Raw genomic sequence first — 17,191 nt, 5'->3', positions numbered from 1 at the left:
AAGTAATGCTCAAAAGATAAAAAGGTGGCTTTGAATGCAGGAAAACATTTAGTAGGATTACATACTTTGGTTTACCTATTCCCGAATAATTGCTGTAGGGAGGGGAAAGACCAGAAATATTGGTGGGTCCACCCATCAGACCTATTGAGTAGGATGAGAGGAAACTAGGCCAGAAAGCCCTATTTTCTGAAATAAGCCCCTCCACTGCTGAATTCATACTGCATACTAATGCAGGACAGAAATGGAATCTCAGATTTTGACTTGAGATACTTTCTGCTGGTGCACAGACACCAGGATTAGTCACACTATTTTGCAAATGTGTTCAAAACAGGGGCAGCACAGCACCATAACTGCAGTGTTGGAGTGGGGATTTCTCCATTCAGGTCTCTTTTGTGTGCACACACTGGTCGTGGAAGAAATGTCCAGTAATGATGGCCTTTATTGGAGAGGCATCAAAAAGGCACTTACTCAAATAGAGTAGCTGGTCCCTTAATCTTGCTAGTTCTTAAGTAACTCTTTGCAGGAACTGAGCAGTTGGTACCAATATAGAATCTTTGGGGGGTTCATTACTTATCACAAGACATAAGTGTGCTAAATTTCTTAGAAGTGCAGATTATATCTTTGTTGTATTTGGCTGTGTATTGACTAATTTTTAATTTGTTACACTAAACTAGAAAGAGAACTGTTTCACTTAATTAAACTCCTACACTTAAATTCACGGTCAGTCCCAACCTGAAATACTGTTTTACTTGCAGGTAGTCCATTTACTGTGAAAATAAGTGGGGAAGGAAGAGTGAAGGAAAGTATCACACGTTCAAGAGGAGCTCCCTCTGTTGCAACAGTTGGAAGCATGTGTGATCTTAACTTGAAAATTCCAGGTAACACTTGGACAGGCTGCTACACTGCACAAGGTTTAACATCGTGTTTTTATATCCCTGCCTGACACTAAGTATAGTGGAAATATTGAAACCCGCAAATGGTTACTTATTTAGCTAGCTAAAGTGCAAGTATCTCAGGGGGACTTGAAGTTTAGTACATTTATATTTTAATTCTCAGATGCTTAATTTAGTCTACTAAAAATAGACTGTTTAACAAATGGAGTTAAACTTGCTGTATAAATAAAATCAGACTTCTACATACAGTGAGGTAGAAAGTAGCTATGACTTACTGACAACTTCTATGTTAGTATAGAAGGTTAACTCTTTACTCTTGTTTCTGGTCTGTCTTCTACTTGGCAAACTTGAGGCTATGTATGAGGCTTAATATATATATGATGCTACTATTCCACTGACTCCCTTAGTGTTAAGTATTTTTAAATATTTACATGTTTTCAGTGAAGCTTTTCCATTTAGCAAATGATGTTTAAATGCTTATAATACAAACTAGCTATATATATTCTAAAGTAAGAACTTGTGTACACAATAGCTATGGTATTTGGGCCACTTGCACTGTTTCTGAGTGGAAGAATTGACACATTTTAACAGAAGCTGAGAAATAAACTTGATTCCAATTATTCTCACTCCCTCCTCTCCCTTTATTTAATTTCCTTACTGCCTTCTCTCAATGACTTGGTTTCAAATAGCTGTATCTCTGGAGAAGCTCCTTCATGTCTTTGGTCAATTTAATCACTTCTGTCTCAGCTGAAGAACAATCTCCTGACTCAGTTGAAAACCTCAGTGTTTGTATTTTCATGGCTGGATGACCTACTGTCAGGAGCCAGACTTTCCAGTCAGTACTCAATGGAGGCATTGTAGGCATGGAGACTATTCTTAGCTGTGGGCACGAGGGAAGTGAGTGGCAGAGTGCTCACATTTAATTACTCAGACTTGCATAATGTCCATTCTTACTCAGCACCGTTTTAAAAAGTGATTACCGGTGAGCAGAAAATCGGTACGCTAAGGGAGGGAATTTTAAAGGAGGCTTTGTTAACTATGTCCATAAACGTTTGCTAGAGTGGTTATAAATCTATAACATTGTCACTTAGAACAAGCAAGAGTAGATCAGACTAAACAAGCAACCAGATCATTTATGGGTCTTTTTTTAAAATCTTAATGTCTCCTCTTCTAGGAGGGGAGAACTACAAAAATGGTGCATTCTGCCCCTACGGTAGGGAGCTGTGGTTTACCCGTTTAGCCTGTTTTGGACTTGGAAGTAGTTTTATAGAATGTAAAACTCCTCGCCCAGAGACTGAAAGTTTACCATGCAAAATAAAGGTGTGGATTCCTTGTGGCTGGGTTGGGGATAGTCTTGGCAGGACCAACTGCAGATGCACGGGTTAATTTGAGTGAAAGCTAAAGTCTTTAATGTAGCGTGCAACTGATGCAAGCAAATCTATTTAAGAGGATTTTAGAAGCACACAAAGGAGTTAGTCCTAAAAAGCCCATTGACTCAAATCTCCGCCTTAAATCACTTTGTTCCATTAATGATCATTAACCTCTCACTTTGTGTCCAGAAATTGATAGTGGTGATATGACAGCCCAGGTAATTAGCCCCTCTGGAAGAACGGCTGCTGCTGAGATAGACGAAGTTGGAAAAAATACATACTGTGTCCGCTTTGTGCCCCAAGAAATGGGGGTGCATACTGTGGATGTCAAATACAGAGGACAGCATGTACCGGGCAGTCCTTTCCAGTTCACTGTTGGACCACTTGGTGAAGGGGGGGCTAATAAAGTAAGAGCTGGAGGTCCAGGGCTTGAGAGAGCAGAAGCAGGCATCCCAGGTGAGAATTCCTTGATTTTACTGCCAGACTTTTATAGCTTGGAATATAATATTACGTGTTTGGCTTTGTTGCAAGTCAGTACACTATAAAGTCATCAACTGGACTCGATATAGCTTGGTGACTTAAATAGAACTTGTAATGTTCAAGGCTCGACAATTAGGGCAATTTACTCGCTCGTGGCGAGTAGAATTTAGCCTGGTGCGGCCATATAGCGCGGTCAGTGCATGCACAGCATGCCAAACTGCGTGGCTGGCGAGTAGGGCCGAATGTCAGGCCCTGGTAATGTTGGTACATTGTTTAAATCTGAGTAGTGTTAAATCGATATACAGGCTAAGGAAAATATCGAATACAGTTGCGTTGCATGGGTGGAGGTCTCTTACCTAGGAATCGCCAGCTTTTTAAATTCAAGTGTCCAATGAAATGCCATATTGAGTCCCATGGTAACCTTACATTGGTTTGACTAGAAACTGACACCTGTCTTAATTTTAGCTAAACTTCACAAACCCCAAGTATAGACACTGCAACTTACCTGGGGTCTACCTTACCCAATGCCAGTGCAGGTTCCCAAACTATGGGGTGTGCCCCCCGGGGGGTGGTGAAGAAATTTCAGGGGGGACATGAGGCAATCCGCCCCCCCCCCCCCAAAGAAAGAGCCCAGTCTGTGCAGCTTGGGTGGGGTGGGGGGAGGATGGAGTGTCTCGGACAGACTTCAAAATGGCCACCTTAAAAGGGCAATGCCTACTTTGCTCTTAGAAGGGCAACTGTTTTCCTCAAGTTTTGCTGCTATTTTGGGGTGAGGGTTTCTCAAATCAAAAAGGGGGCATGGTGCCAAAAAGTTTGGCAACCACTGGCATAGGGAAATATTGTCCTTGTTGAAATGGACTCGATCTTCTGATTAGCATTATTGTCTCCAGTGAGAACTCTGCTTATGTTTTTGTCAATAGCTGAATTTAGTATATGGACCAGAGAAGCTGGAGCTGGAGGTCTCTCTATTGCAGTAGAAGGCCCCAGTAAAGCAGAAATTGCCTTTGAAGACCATAAAGATGGCTCCTGTGGTGTATCGTACATTGCTCAAGAACCTGGTATGTAGCAAGACTCAAATACTGAAATAACTAAAGCAATTCAAGAGCTGTGACTTGGGGCTGTCTTACAAACTACTTTAATGTCTTTCAGGTAACTATGAGGTGTCCATAAAGTTCAACGATGAGCATATTCCAGAAAGCCCCTACCTGGTTCCTGTCATCGCTCCTTCAGATGATGCTCGCAGACTAACTGTTACTAGCCTTCAGGTGAGACATAAGGAAACATCACAATTTACCACAAGCTGACTGATTTCTGTCCTTGTTCTCAGAGGCAGTAATAAGTGTCTTAAGTTATTAGGTGATCAGTTTATTTAGATGGATTTATATGGCTGCATCCAAATGAAACTTGTAGCTAGAAAAAGCTTAAAGCAACAGATCTCTTGGGCAATCAAGATGTAACTAGTCCAGAAGAGATTTTTGAAGGTCAACTTCTAAACAACTAGTATTTAAAACATATTAGCCATACTTCAGTTGCTAACACTAGGAGACTTAGGAATTGACATGAGATTGGAGGGGGAACTTGGGATTGCGCCTCAACCAGCTGGCAGAGTTGCTTGAGTTGAAATGAACTATTAGATTTTCTAAGTACAGCCTAGAGTCCCTTAGCCATCAAACACTCCTTGCAATGTCAACTCAATGACTGATAACTACTAGCCAGTAATGCTGACTTGACTTGTACATGTTTAGCCACAGCTTTAAACCCAAACAACATAGTGTATGCAACTTAAACAGGCATTTACTTTAGGCTTGTTCTGAGAATCCATGTGAGCAAATAGATGAACACAAGGCAGTAATTCACTCGTGCCAGTGTCCTAAAACCTCAGGTTTAAACCATTTGAGCTTCATAAACAGCAGCAAATGTGAGTGAATTCCAGCTTTGTACTCATTTTAGGCTCATCTGTTATACTTGGCAGCTCATGATATTCTTTGTGGTTGCTTGTATTTTAATACAAGTAACATTAAAGGTGGTGGTTAAACCTAAAAACAAGACTTGAAAATGAGACTTAAAACCCATGTGGGTTAGTCTGGCTGCACTTGAAAGTTTCAGTTCTTAGTCTGTTGGCTAGATCATTCCTTTCCTTGTCTTGTACATAATGAGATTAAATCTATATAGTGTTTTTTTAATTCTCACTTGGTTTAAAGTTAAAGCTGACATTTTAATATGGACTAGATTTCTGAGAACCTAGAGTTACATGGGCGTTAATTAGTCACTGTGGTATTGATGATTTTCTTGTGTTTCATTTAAAGACTTTTGACAGGTATGCCTTTAACGTTTCTGTAGAGGGAGATAAAGCTGACTATTCTGTACAATCTGTTAAACTTGCACCATCCATTAATTTTTCATGGGTGCATTTTAACCTCACTTAAATTCTACTCAGTTAAATTTATTTCCCTCTTCAGGATATAGGTGCAACTGGGATCAGGTAACGTATGTTCTTGTTATAATGCATTATAGTTAACTTGGCAAAAGCATAATGAAATACAACCATTCCTCAGGAAGAAGGACCCTATCAGTTGCATGAATAGCTATGAAATACACTTGATGAGACTCATTACTTAAGTCCAATGCCTGATATCGATCTCTTTACATAGCATAGCAATATCTGATTTCATCTTAATGAATCTTGTTTGGTTTGTCACTTGTGGTGCCACTAAGAAGAGCATGTTGCAGGCAATTTAAAATGCATTTAGAGCCTCGGACGCTGTTAATACTACTTTGCTTCTGAATTGTTAGAATGATTCAGCAGATTGGAAGAAAAACTACAGCTAATGTGTAACTAAAATCTCTATCTGAAAACTGACTCGACCAGTGATAGTGGGTGACTGATATTGATCGTACATGATTGCTTCATGACAAAGTAGGAATATGAAACTATTGATGGGATGTGTTTTTAAAAAAAAAAAAAAAAAAAATCCTGCCTGTAAGCGAGGAAGCATGGTTGGGCAGCTTGTAGAAAGTGTAATAAAGTTCACCATTTAATCATTGATTGACACATGCATAGTTAACATCTGCAGGATACAAGTCTGCTGTGTTTTTTAAAAAAGCAAACTCTGAAGATAATGCAGAGAGTTTATGGTCAGAATAACTTCTCTCTCAAATGTTCAACTATGCTTTGTTTCCTAGCACTAATTTTTTGGTAACTAAAGGTGGTGTCCTAGTACATACTCTGTTAATGTCGGTCTCAAACCAGTGAACTAAATTTGGTAATCTAAATATATTACTTTCTTAGGAATCTGGATTAAAAGTTAACCAGCCAGCATCTTTTGCTATAAGGCTTAATGGGGCTAAGGGCAAGATAGACGCTAAAGTTCATAGCCCCTCTGGAGCTGTAGAAGAATGCCATGTTTCTGAACTGGAGCCTGGTAAGGACTTGCATGAATGAAAGCCTAATATGTTAAACACCAGCACAGATTTCCATGTCCTAAATATTAATAGCTGATAACTTCCTAAGTACAATGGTTGAATAGGATGTTCACGTTAGCTGACCATTATGTGTGCACCACCAGTGTAGCTGGCAACTTACTTTTCTGGTTTGCTACCAGTAAAACAATTTAAGTGGCTAGTTTAGAAACTTGGAACTTTTCCAACTAGAATTGTCCCATCAGATTTGTGGTGCGTTTTCTTGCCCTGTCTCAAATCAACCACTGCAAACTAGGGATACAAATACCTATTTTACAGGTAATGATATGTTTAACCAGTTAACTATAGTGTACTGAGTCCCACAGGTGGTGGGGGCCTGCACATCATGGGCACAGAGCCTTGTTCTGGCCCAGCCCAGCTCTTGGGGTTAACAGCTTACCCTGTAAGCATGCTGGTAAGTCTAAAGCTTACCAGGTATTCAGTTAACCTTTTATATTCTTAGTGCAAACGTTTTGTAAAAAGGAAAGGGAAAACATTTCCTCTTTTTTAATTCTAGCCCTGAAGTAAGGCTGTATTCACTCAACTACCTGTCTGGCTTAGTACAAATTCCTGGATTTCAAGTATTCCCTATTTTCTGATAGTGAAATTAGCACATACTGTTACAGAATACTTTGAGGGACCCAGAACAAAATTTCAGTAACAGCCTGTACAGAACCTGACCCTTCATAAAGGGCAAATAGGCTTTATTTAAAGCCATAGTATCCAACCAGTTCTGAATCCGTAGCCACTATAGTAGCTCGTGCTGTAGCGAACGAGCCACACTCAACTGGCCAAATAGCCACCAGTGACTAACATGTTGGACACCACAGTTTAAGCTACATCTTCAATTGGTGATCATTGACAGACACAGATTTTTATTTTTAAAGATTGCTACAGAAATAGCAACAATAAATATGTAAAGAGGTCAATGATTTCCCAGTTGAATGACTGTCTTCCTTTTTACAGACTCTGGTACAGCAGTTCACTTCAAAGTCTAAATGGCAATGGGAGAGACCTGCTGTAGGACTTCAAAAGAAGTTTGCATAGTTCTGTCATTAATGTTGCATATACCGTTTGCCTCTGGCAGTGTTTCTGATGCTTGGAAACTGAACCTAAGCAAAATTCAGATTCTGAAGTCGATGGGATTTTCCCACGTTAGTTGCTTGGATAAATGTATGAAGCCAAAAGTGTTAAGTGCTTAAATGTGGAACCCCAAATAACTTAAATCATCCCAGAGTTGCATATTCCCCTGTTTTGAGAGGGGATTTGGCTTGATCAATATACCAAATGGACAATGTTATACTTCGAGCTGAAACTATAATGAGCTCTGCTCTGTCCTGAGGGTTACTCTCTAGGTCACAAAAGTAAATATAACTGACTTTTAACTGATGCATGTGGCTGTACTAGCAGATCTATCCGGAGCTTGGTTTTTCAGTACAGCAATGGTTAAGATCACTTGCTAATAAACTCTTCCGCCTCCCCCGTATTGGCTATCACACTTGGAATGTCATCCTATTATTGACTGATGTCGTACTTGAGATTGAAAGCATGAATACTTATGCAACCCAACTTGCCTAGTCTGGGTCCCTAACCCAGGGAAATTTAGGGTGTTTGGGTTGCCACAGCTTCTTACTGACCATATTACTGAGAGCGTTCACTGTGCTTGTCTTACAGATAAGTATGCTGTTCGTTTTATCCCACATGAAAACGGTATTCACTCTATTGATGTGAAGTTCAATGGAAGCCATGTGGTGGGCAGCCCATTTAAAGTCAGAGTTGGGGAGCCAGGGCAAGCAGGCAATCCAGCGCTTGTTACTGCATATGGACCTGGTCTAGAGAGTGGTACCACAGGTAACTTCCCTCTTAAAAGCCTGATTGGATTGCAAATACTGTTCAGCTCAATGGAAATTCCTCTTTCTAATGTTTCCAGAGCCTGATTGTATATACAATGGTAAATGTTTACTTTTTTCTTGCCAAGGCAGCTAAACTAACAAGCGTCTGTTCTTCTGCCTTTATTTGCTCATTCTTTTCTGCCTTGTTATAAAGCTTGCAAGGAGTGTAAAACCAGCAACTTGCAGAATTAGACTGCAAATTCTGGTAGCTGAAGCAAAGATTTTTCGAATTAGTGAGCAACTTGATGAAGCACATCTATGCTAGTTAGTTCAGCTCAAATTGGGTGGTCCTGTGGAGCTCATGAAATGCTTGGTTTTATTCCCAGATGGGAAGCTCTGACACATGAGGGATGCAGAACTATAAAGTGAGAGGCCTTTTTAAATAAATGCATTTCTTAAATTCATTGTCCAATAGCTTTGACACACAGCTGATCGTGCAGAATGAAAATTAACTATCACTGCAGTCAACAAAGGTGGAGGTGCTAGGCTCCTATATAATGAACATGGTGAGAAGTGACCTGAAATGTAATCCAGAAAAGCCAGAACACTAGGTAGGGAGCTGCCTAAACTGGTCAACTGGAAATGTGGACAAGGAAGGGTGTGTCCCTATGCTCTATCCTTTTCTGAGAGAAGTCCTTATTGCTGCTTAATGATCCACAAACAGAAAACCATCTTCTGGAGGCAGGTGGCTTAGGTGCCTAAGAATTGTCTTGGAGTTAGGTGCCTGCTGTGCAGTGCACAATCTCCCCTTTGAGTTCAGTGCTTGGAGCTCTTGCCTGGTATAAGAGATTGATCTTAGACCATTTTCTCTCCCATCCCCAGAGAAAAGTGAGACACTCGTGTTCCAATCCTCTTGGGAGTGCACTAACCACTAGGCATTCTGTTGAAGCTGTGGATAAGAGTGACTGGAACAGGGGCAATGGAGTCTAGGTTTTGTCATAATTCAGTGCCCTAACTAGTAGACTAAGAGAACTTCCACTCTGGTCCAGTGACTTGAAGCGGATCAACTGTGGATCAATATTAACAGGTGGACTGAGCCCCACCTCACAAGATCAAGTTCCCAGTTAGAGCATTGGGATGTAGAAGCCACTGTCCAAATACTAGTTCCTCTGATGGGTGGGGGGGTGGGGGTGTAACCTTGGGCACGTATAGGGTTCAGCAGATGTTCTTATGGATCGCAGTGGAGCCAAACCTGTTTATGGATTGAGGTCTTAACAAGTAAAGGTGCAGATCTTCTTCAGGTAACTGAAGTAGCCATAGTCACTTATCGATCTGCATTATCACTTTCCACTGAGACTGAGCAGTTTGAGCCTTTATTTGTCATTGAGCTTGACATGTGGGAACATGGTCAATGGTCCTTAGGCTAAGTTCATGTTAACCTGGGAACTGCTGGTGGCAACATGGCAGGACTCAAACAATAGGCTAGTCTGAAGGACTCTAGGGCTTGCTAGCTAATAGTTAGAAAAGGGACAGTTGGTTGTAAACATGCACTTGGGGCATTTGCTGCTACTGAAGGTCAAGTCAAACACTAACGCCCAGAGGGAATGTCGACACACGGATAAAACACTCCTGGCTGACCAGGTCAGCTGGCTCAGGCTTGAGCTGCAGCTCTGGTTCTGACAAATTGCTGTGTTGATGTTTGGGTTCAGGTTGGAGCCTGGGCTCAGGCTGCATTCCAAGCCCAAATGTCTGCACAGCAATATTTTGGCTTGCAGTCTGGGACAGCCAGGGATGTGCTGCAAGTCTTTTGTCCCGGTGTAGCCACTCTCCTAGCTGCATAAGCAGACTGGTGTAAACTGACCCCTTACAGAGGTAAGGAAAGAATCTTTCAATAAACAAATTGGAAAGGAGATTTTTTTTCACTCCAACCAAAGGACTTGAGTAGTAGCTATTGCTGGAGAAGATGCCCTATTATGTGGGCACAGAATTGTCCATCTATATTCCTCCAGTTGCCTTGTTATGGGTATTCTGCTAAACACTGCTTTCCCCTGGTGGGAAAACAGTAAACTAGCAACTTCTATTCAGTTTGCCACATTTGAGAGACTTTAAAGTAGAGTAGGAATAATAGTAAACCTTGGAAAGGAATGTTCTGGTAGTACATGTTGAACCTCTCTAGATCAACACCCTTGGGATCTGACTGGTGCTGAACCAGCAAATTTGCCAGACCATGGGAGGTCAGTATTGTTTAGCAGCATTAGCACTTCACTGCTTTCTGGGCTCTTAAAAGACATTTAGGTGTAAATTAAATAACAGCACAGAACACTGAGAGCCAGGACTAGTGGCTGTAAAACTTTATGGGACTATGGGAAACTTGGCCCCACACATAAGTGGATGTCTGGCTGGCTAAAGTCCTGTCAGACCACAGATGTTGACTGACCAGAGTGCCGGACTAGAGATTCAGCCTGTACTTTTCATTGGTATCAGGTCAGCATAAGTGAACAGAACTGGGCCAAAGAACTTAGTTATCTGTTTCAAAGCATCAACATCACTTAACTACTCATGGTTGTTTTGCAGTCACACTCTGTGGAGGAAACAGAACTTCTCAGTACCATATTCTTGCTTTGTTTTTCTAGTTGTCACATGTTGATCTTGTATAATGGTGCATGCTGGTGATTGCACAAATGGGGTAAGCATCAGTATTCTTTAAGCTACACACTTGTGCAGCCACTCAGATTCAAATGCCATTCAGCTGATTAGCACATTGATGGAGGGGGGGAAAAAATCTCACATGGATGGAAAAGATTAGCGGGAACAATGCTCAGCATTGTCACTTCTACATCCTTGTGACTTTTAATTCTGATGCTAAACTCCTTTCCAGGATTGCAGTCAGAGTTTCACATAAACACAACCAAAGCTGGTCCAGGAACACTCGCAGCTACAATTGAAGGACCATCAAAGGTGAAAATGGACTGCCAGGAAACTCCAGATGGTTATGATGTCATGTATACACCTATGGCCCCAGGAAACTATCTAATAGGAATTAAATATGGTGGCCCTAACCATATAGTCGGCAGCCCTTTCAAGGCAAAAGTTACAGGTAACAATACTAACCAGTGATGGGTAAACTAAAGACTACTAAGTTCTCTTTAGCCAATGGGGCTGACAGCCTCACTGGGTCCCCCTGGGAAAAGTGGGGTTAGGGGCTGCTCTCCCCAGAAGGGGCAAGGCTGGAGACAACAGCTCTCAGTACTGCCTGGACCATAGCACTCCCTATCTGCCTTCCCACCCTCAGAGCTGCCTGGAACATGCTGTAGGATGCTCTAGCAGCAATTTTAAAGGGCCTAGGTCTCTGGCAACTAGCAGTGGCAGCAGCCTGGTGCTCCAGGCCACAGGTCAGTTGTTCCCCACCCTTTCCTGGTCAGCAGGCCTGTCTGCAGCATATCTCAGTGCAATACTGCAAAGGTATTTTGGCAGCCATGTTGAAGACACTCTAAAGTATTCCCCCCACCTCAATCTTGTAGATAAGATACCCAGTTTCAGAACAGGTTGAGACCGGCTCCACTGAGGCATTTGCTATTCAGTTTGTCCATGACTGAACAGAATGTTCCCTAGAACGTACTGTGAAGTCAGTAGCTCTAGCACACTGCGTTGGTGGTGACATGTGGCTCACTTTTCCCAGTGAGGGCTACAAAACTTCTCTTGGCCTGATAGTCAAGGCAAATTTATTGAATGCCATCTTGTCTGACTTGATCTTATCCAAAGGGAGCCTCTTTAAGGAGACTGGCTTGCATATCTACAGATAATGGGTGCCTTCTGAACCACTTTAAGATGAGGCACACTCATGCTTTTCACTGTCTGCTAGTGCTGTGCTCAAAGCTTGGAATGGAGTTTTCTGATAATGTGCTTTGATCTATGATACATTAAGGTCACTGGCAGTGTGTCTCAGCTATCCTAGCTGTAAAATGCCACCTCACTCGTATGCAAAGTCACTGCTTGTTGATTTAGCCAAGTCCTGGGAAGACTTGTTTTCAGAGTTTCTACAAAATTGCACCCACTTTGTTCTTCCAACTCAAGTATAATGAACTCACTGGCATTTAGCAACTCAAGCACAATACTCCTTTCACTTAGCCAGTTTTGTCACATCACAAAAATCTGAAGTCCCCATTGGCTTTCAAGCACTGCAGAAATCTTGGTGTTGGCGCACAGGTATTGGGATGAGGGGGGAGAGAGGGGTTATTGCTTACCAGAAATAAGAGCAAGCGCTCATTCAGATAATCAGCGTTCACAGTAGGTCTTGTTCGTTATGCTTTTGCAGACTGGCTCCATCTTTAAATATTGCCCAATAATGAAGAATAGCACAGGCTTGTAAACCACTTAAGCATGGTGCATAACTAGCACCTGGTTTGCAAATCAAAATGCAAGAGTCCAAGAACTAGGAAAATCCTGATTACTTGCTGTGAAGTCTGCATCATAGTTCCTCTTAAGCTGCAAGTCTGCACAGCTTTCCATTAAGCCCCATGCAGGAGCTATTTTGGGCTGCTCAGGTCTGCAACAGTGGGAGAATGGAATCACCCAAATAAGCCAGAGCCCTCATGCCCAGCCCCACCCTGAGCCTTTGCACCACAGGCCTGAGCCCTCTCCCACACTCAGAACCCATTGGCCCCGGCTCCACCTTATTTTATGTAAACTAATATGAAGGTAATGGTTTGTATATCACTTCCATATTGGTGCACATAATTCATTCTGCTCTGTGGTGGGGAAAAAATTGGAGGGAATACTGATGTGCATATTACCATGCTAGATTTAAACTGAATATTTAGGATTAACCGCTGCACTGCTGAAGCAAAACTCAGGCTTGAGTAGAAGTGCTAATACTGTTCATTTAGCAACCTCCTTATACCTATCAGTCCTGAGTGCATTTCTTCCTGATTGTGAACCTGGGTTTCTAAACTTTAAGTGGGCTGTGAACAGAAGTAACTGAATTGCGATCAGTCTGTCTCTTAGGGCATGGATGTGAATGTTTATAGTGAATTTCTGTTTGATAGAACCTCCAGGTTCTACTGCAATGGTTAAGATCAAAAGACCTCTAGTCAGCCTATTGACATAACTGCTTCCCCTGACTTTTCCTTCTAAATCTGCTGATTACCAACCTATCTTCCTTTTCTAGGCCAGCGTCTTGTCAGCCCAGGCAGTGCAAATGAAACTAGCTCAATCATGGTGGAATCAGTGACAAGGTCATCAACAGAAACTTGTTACAGTGCCATTCCCAAGTCTGCATCTGATGCCAGCAGAGTGACTTCCAGAGGAGCAGGACTCTCAAAGGCTTTTGTGGGTCAAAAAAGTAGCTTTACTGTAGACTGCAGCAAAGCAGGTATGGGTTTAAGAACTTAATCTCAGAGCAATACATCTGCATTCCTTTAATTTATGTCCTTACAGGTCACATCCTGGTCTCCCACTGGACCCTTAAATTCTTGGAACCCAGGATGGTAAAATTGCAACTAACTGAATTCACTCTAGAATATAGGACTATGACTACTGTGAGCAGCCTATTGTTAGCCATTTATTTGAATTGAATGTGGGTGGCACTCGACTGCATCAGGCATAAGCTAACATAATGGCAGGAAGAAGAGGAATAATCAGTGGTGTAGAAACCCATGCTGGGAGTGGGGAGGTTTGTCTTGCAACTGTTACATGAGCTCTAATGAAATATAAGTACCCCATACATGTGGGCTAAACAAATACATGATTTGAGTAGATAATGGACTCTGCCTAAACTCTGAGCAAGGGACTCTGCAAAGTAGATCTAGGACCCTAAGGGAAAAGGATTTAAAGATAAGCACGTGTCGCTAGCCATCTACATTTAATGACCCCTTGTAAATTCCAAATTGTCACAAGATGCTTATAATAGAAGACAGCACTACTTTACTTGCAGATAAGTTTGAAGTACCTTAAAGAAAAAATTGTCCAAATTTTTGAAGTTCTCGGGCCTCTTTTTCCAGTAATATAAATTCTGGCTCTGGCTGCCCTTTGTCCTTATTTTCATTTGCCAGTTTTATGGCTAGCATTTGATAACAATTTAAAGAATTAGCTCTATAAAAGCATTGACAGCTTGAGGGTTAACTAACAAAGTTGAGTACCAGGTGATGTTGGCGGTCCAAAGTCTATCAACATTGCATTTTTTAAAGTTAATTTTATACATTCTTCTTGTTTTTGAGGTGTTTTTTTTAAGTTTCGCAGCCCCTTGTTAAGTTGTAAACGGTTTGCTATGAGATGAAATATATTAAATTTGCTTAGCATAGCTATGCCCCTTTGCACTTTTTTCTAAAATGGCTTTACACGCCTGAAGTTTCCCTTTAAACTGCAAGTTACAAGCTGATGACACATTTTCAGTTGCTTTTTTTTTAAATTATTTTCATTTGCCTTTCTTGACTTAGTCTTTCCTCAATGTCACACTTTGTTAGTGTTGCCATCAGAAATAGTCCTTGTGAAATTGCTCTTTTAATTTGGGCCTGATAGCGAGTTAGGGATAATGAGGTGTTTTCCATGGTTGCTATTGGGTTCTATTTGAAAATGGGTTGGACATCATTTTGTGGTGGTACAGCAACAAAGACTGTCAGTAAGCAAACTGTTGTTACCTAGCAATAATGATAAAAGCTAAGTCTCTATCTTCTTGTACTGTAGGTTCAAATATGCTGTTAGTTGGTGTCCATGGACCCACAACACCGTGCGAAGAAGTGTCTGTGAAACATTTGGGAAACCATCAGTACAATGTAACATACATCGTCAAAGAGAAGGGTGACTATATTCTGGCAGTGAAGTGGGGTGAAGCGCACATTCCTGGAAGTCCATTCCATGTCACTGTTCCTTAAGTTCTTCTTGTATTTATAGTCTTTGCATCTGCAATTCAGATTTATAAAAATACTGTTTTCAGTTCTTTTGCAAAATACAGTATCTAGATACATGCAGCTCACAGTTCAATACATCCAAAATAAATTCTGTTTTTAGAAGTGTTCCAACTTTTTACTTAAATATAATACTATATAATGTAAATCTATTTAATATCCTTTTTAAAAATTATACCTTTAATACTGTCAATGGGGAACGATCAACATTTGAGAATCGTGGATAACTAAGACACTAATTTCCTTTGTGGATGTTAGACGTAAGGTATTAAACTGGAATTTGTCTTTCGTAATTGGGTATCTTAAACTACTGATTTGTTGTTTTGACTGGAGACTTTACATTTGGTTATGGAACATGACTTGGGTTGTCCCCAGTTTAAATTCTTTTTCTGTAAAGAAGTGAGATAAAACTGGTACTAAATACGTGCCTTTGTATACTTGACCAATTTTTATATTAACATTATGAAAAGCTTTTAAAGTGGCACTACCACTCAACATGAGACTATCTTACAAAATGCTTTGATTGTTTACACTTAAAAGAGAAATTGCTTAGTTTTGCTATAATAAAACTTAAGCTACCAGGAAGCAAATTTTGGTTTGCTTTCAGCCCTTCTATGTGTAATGCTTTCTAAAACTATATATTTGCTTTTTTCCCAATGCTTGTAATGGCCTCTGATTAGCTTGGGCTCCTAGTGAAACTTACTATAGAAGCTTGCTCTGCAGATTGCCAATGTGTGATCATTACTTTGGTCATAACTTTCCAAAAGTCTTTCCTTTGTAAGCACAAAATTCAGTCAGTTGGTTTAAATAAACCCTTTACATCCAGTTATCCTAGCCAGGCTCCATACAGCTCAGAAACCTCTCCTACAATGAAAAGGTCAAAAGGTTCACATTGGAGAAGGTAAATACCCCTAATGTGAAGCAACTTTGAATGAAAACTTGCCCTACACAGTGGCATGTGTGAAATTATCAATGAATACTGCTATGAATCCACAAGCTAACCATAGTAGGCACAAGTTAGTTGGGCACATTCTAATCTCTTTTGTGAGAACTGCAATCCAAGGACTTCAATAAAGCACTTTCCTCTCCTGAAATCTGTCACGCTGCAAACTTTCTAAAATGCACAAATGCTCATCCATCCTTATTCATAAATAATGAATGCTTAGTTCTAACTTTGTTATGGAGAAAAACTTCACAAATACATTCCAAATGCCAACAGCACACTTTTTGTTAAATAGCTTTAACTTGGTATGATTAGGAAGGATTTGGAAATCTGATGCTGAGCTCCTGTCCCTAGTGAGAGGTTTCCACATATAGCTATTTTGTAGGAGTATTGTCAATGCACTACTTTTAGGCACAGTTTATTGGGAAAATTGATAATGGATTGTTTTTTTACTGTGCTTTGTGCCTTAATGTGAAATGCTTATTACATTGTAAACTAAGACATAACAAAACTGGAATAAAATGCAGGATTGTAAAATTGTATCTTAACTTATTAAAACAATGTTGGCTTCATTAAAATGTGCATGTTAAACAACTAAGATTGTCCTCTCCTCTTTGAAGAAACTTTTCACCTGGTTAGTACAATAGCATCACTCTTTTCTGGCCTCATGACTAACTTCCAGCCACAAATTGCTACTGTACAACTCTGTCCCTATAACTGGTCAACAACTCTTCAAACACTCGTGTATTCGTAAGTCACTAACTTAGTTTATGCGCTTTATTCACTTATGTTTGACTATCTCAATTATTGACTCTCCTACTCACACTGGCACCAGCTGGACTTCCCAAAACTGGGACGCTCTTGTCTGGCACCATGGATGTTCCTGGACAGGAAGACCTGGCTCAGAGCCCAGTGGTAGGAGGGCTAGGAGCCGGGCAGGGCTGGTGATTGGCCAGAGCTTGGGCAGTGGAGCCCTTGTCGTGGGGCTGGAGTGGCAGCATTCCCAGAATAACACAATTTTACAAATACACTAGAAGCAAGAGGAAGACCAGCAGCACAACGTAGGCCTATTGCTCAATGAAGAGGGGAAAACAACAAAGTGGAAATGGCAGAGATGCTACAACTTTGTCAATTTTTCACCAAGATGATTGGTAGTGATTGACCACCTAACCTAGTGAATGCCAGTATAAAATGTGGTAGATTCTGAAGCTAAAATAGGAAAAGAACAAGTTCACAATTACCTAGATGTTAGATGCCTTCAAGTCAGTAGGGCCTGATTAAATGCATCCTAGAATACTCAAGAAGCTGATTG

General features: G+C 40.9%; 1 protein-coding gene across 8 annotated transcripts in view; it reads left to right on the top strand.

Annotated features, from left to right (window-relative positions):
* Positions 1-16,473, top strand: part of FLNB (filamin B) — a 153,902-nt gene extending 137,429 nt beyond the window's left edge. For 7 of the 8 annotated variants that reach the window (XM_075938852.1, XM_075938858.1, XM_075938855.1 and 4 more), the window contains 9 exons: positions 756-878; positions 2,453-2,719; positions 3,664-3,801; positions 3,893-4,008; positions 6,033-6,165; positions 7,877-8,053; positions 10,913-11,131; positions 13,202-13,405; positions 14,716-16,473. In XM_075938852.1, the coding sequence (XP_075794967.1) occupies positions 756-878; positions 2,453-2,719; positions 3,664-3,801; positions 3,893-4,008; positions 6,033-6,165; positions 7,877-8,053; positions 10,913-11,131; positions 13,202-13,405; positions 14,716-14,903 (1,565 nt within the window). In that variant the 3' untranslated portion in view covers positions 14,904-16,473. The remainder of the gene's footprint in view (positions 1-755; positions 879-2,452; positions 2,720-3,663; positions 3,802-3,892; positions 4,009-6,032; positions 6,166-7,876; positions 8,054-10,912; positions 11,132-13,201; positions 13,406-14,715) is intronic. The other variant, XM_075938857.1, reaches the window with a different exon arrangement.
* The last annotated feature ends 718 nt before the right edge of the window (positions 16,474-17,191 follow it).

This window comes from Pelodiscus sinensis, chromosome 11 (assembly GCF_049634645.1).
Source record: "Pelodiscus sinensis isolate JC-2024 chromosome 11, ASM4963464v1, whole genome shotgun sequence".
In the NCBI taxonomy this organism is placed as follows: domain Eukaryota; kingdom Metazoa; phylum Chordata; order Testudines; family Trionychidae; genus Pelodiscus; species Pelodiscus sinensis.
The sequence above is the reverse complement of the archived record's forward strand: the minus strand, read 5'-3'. Positions and strand labels throughout refer to the sequence as shown.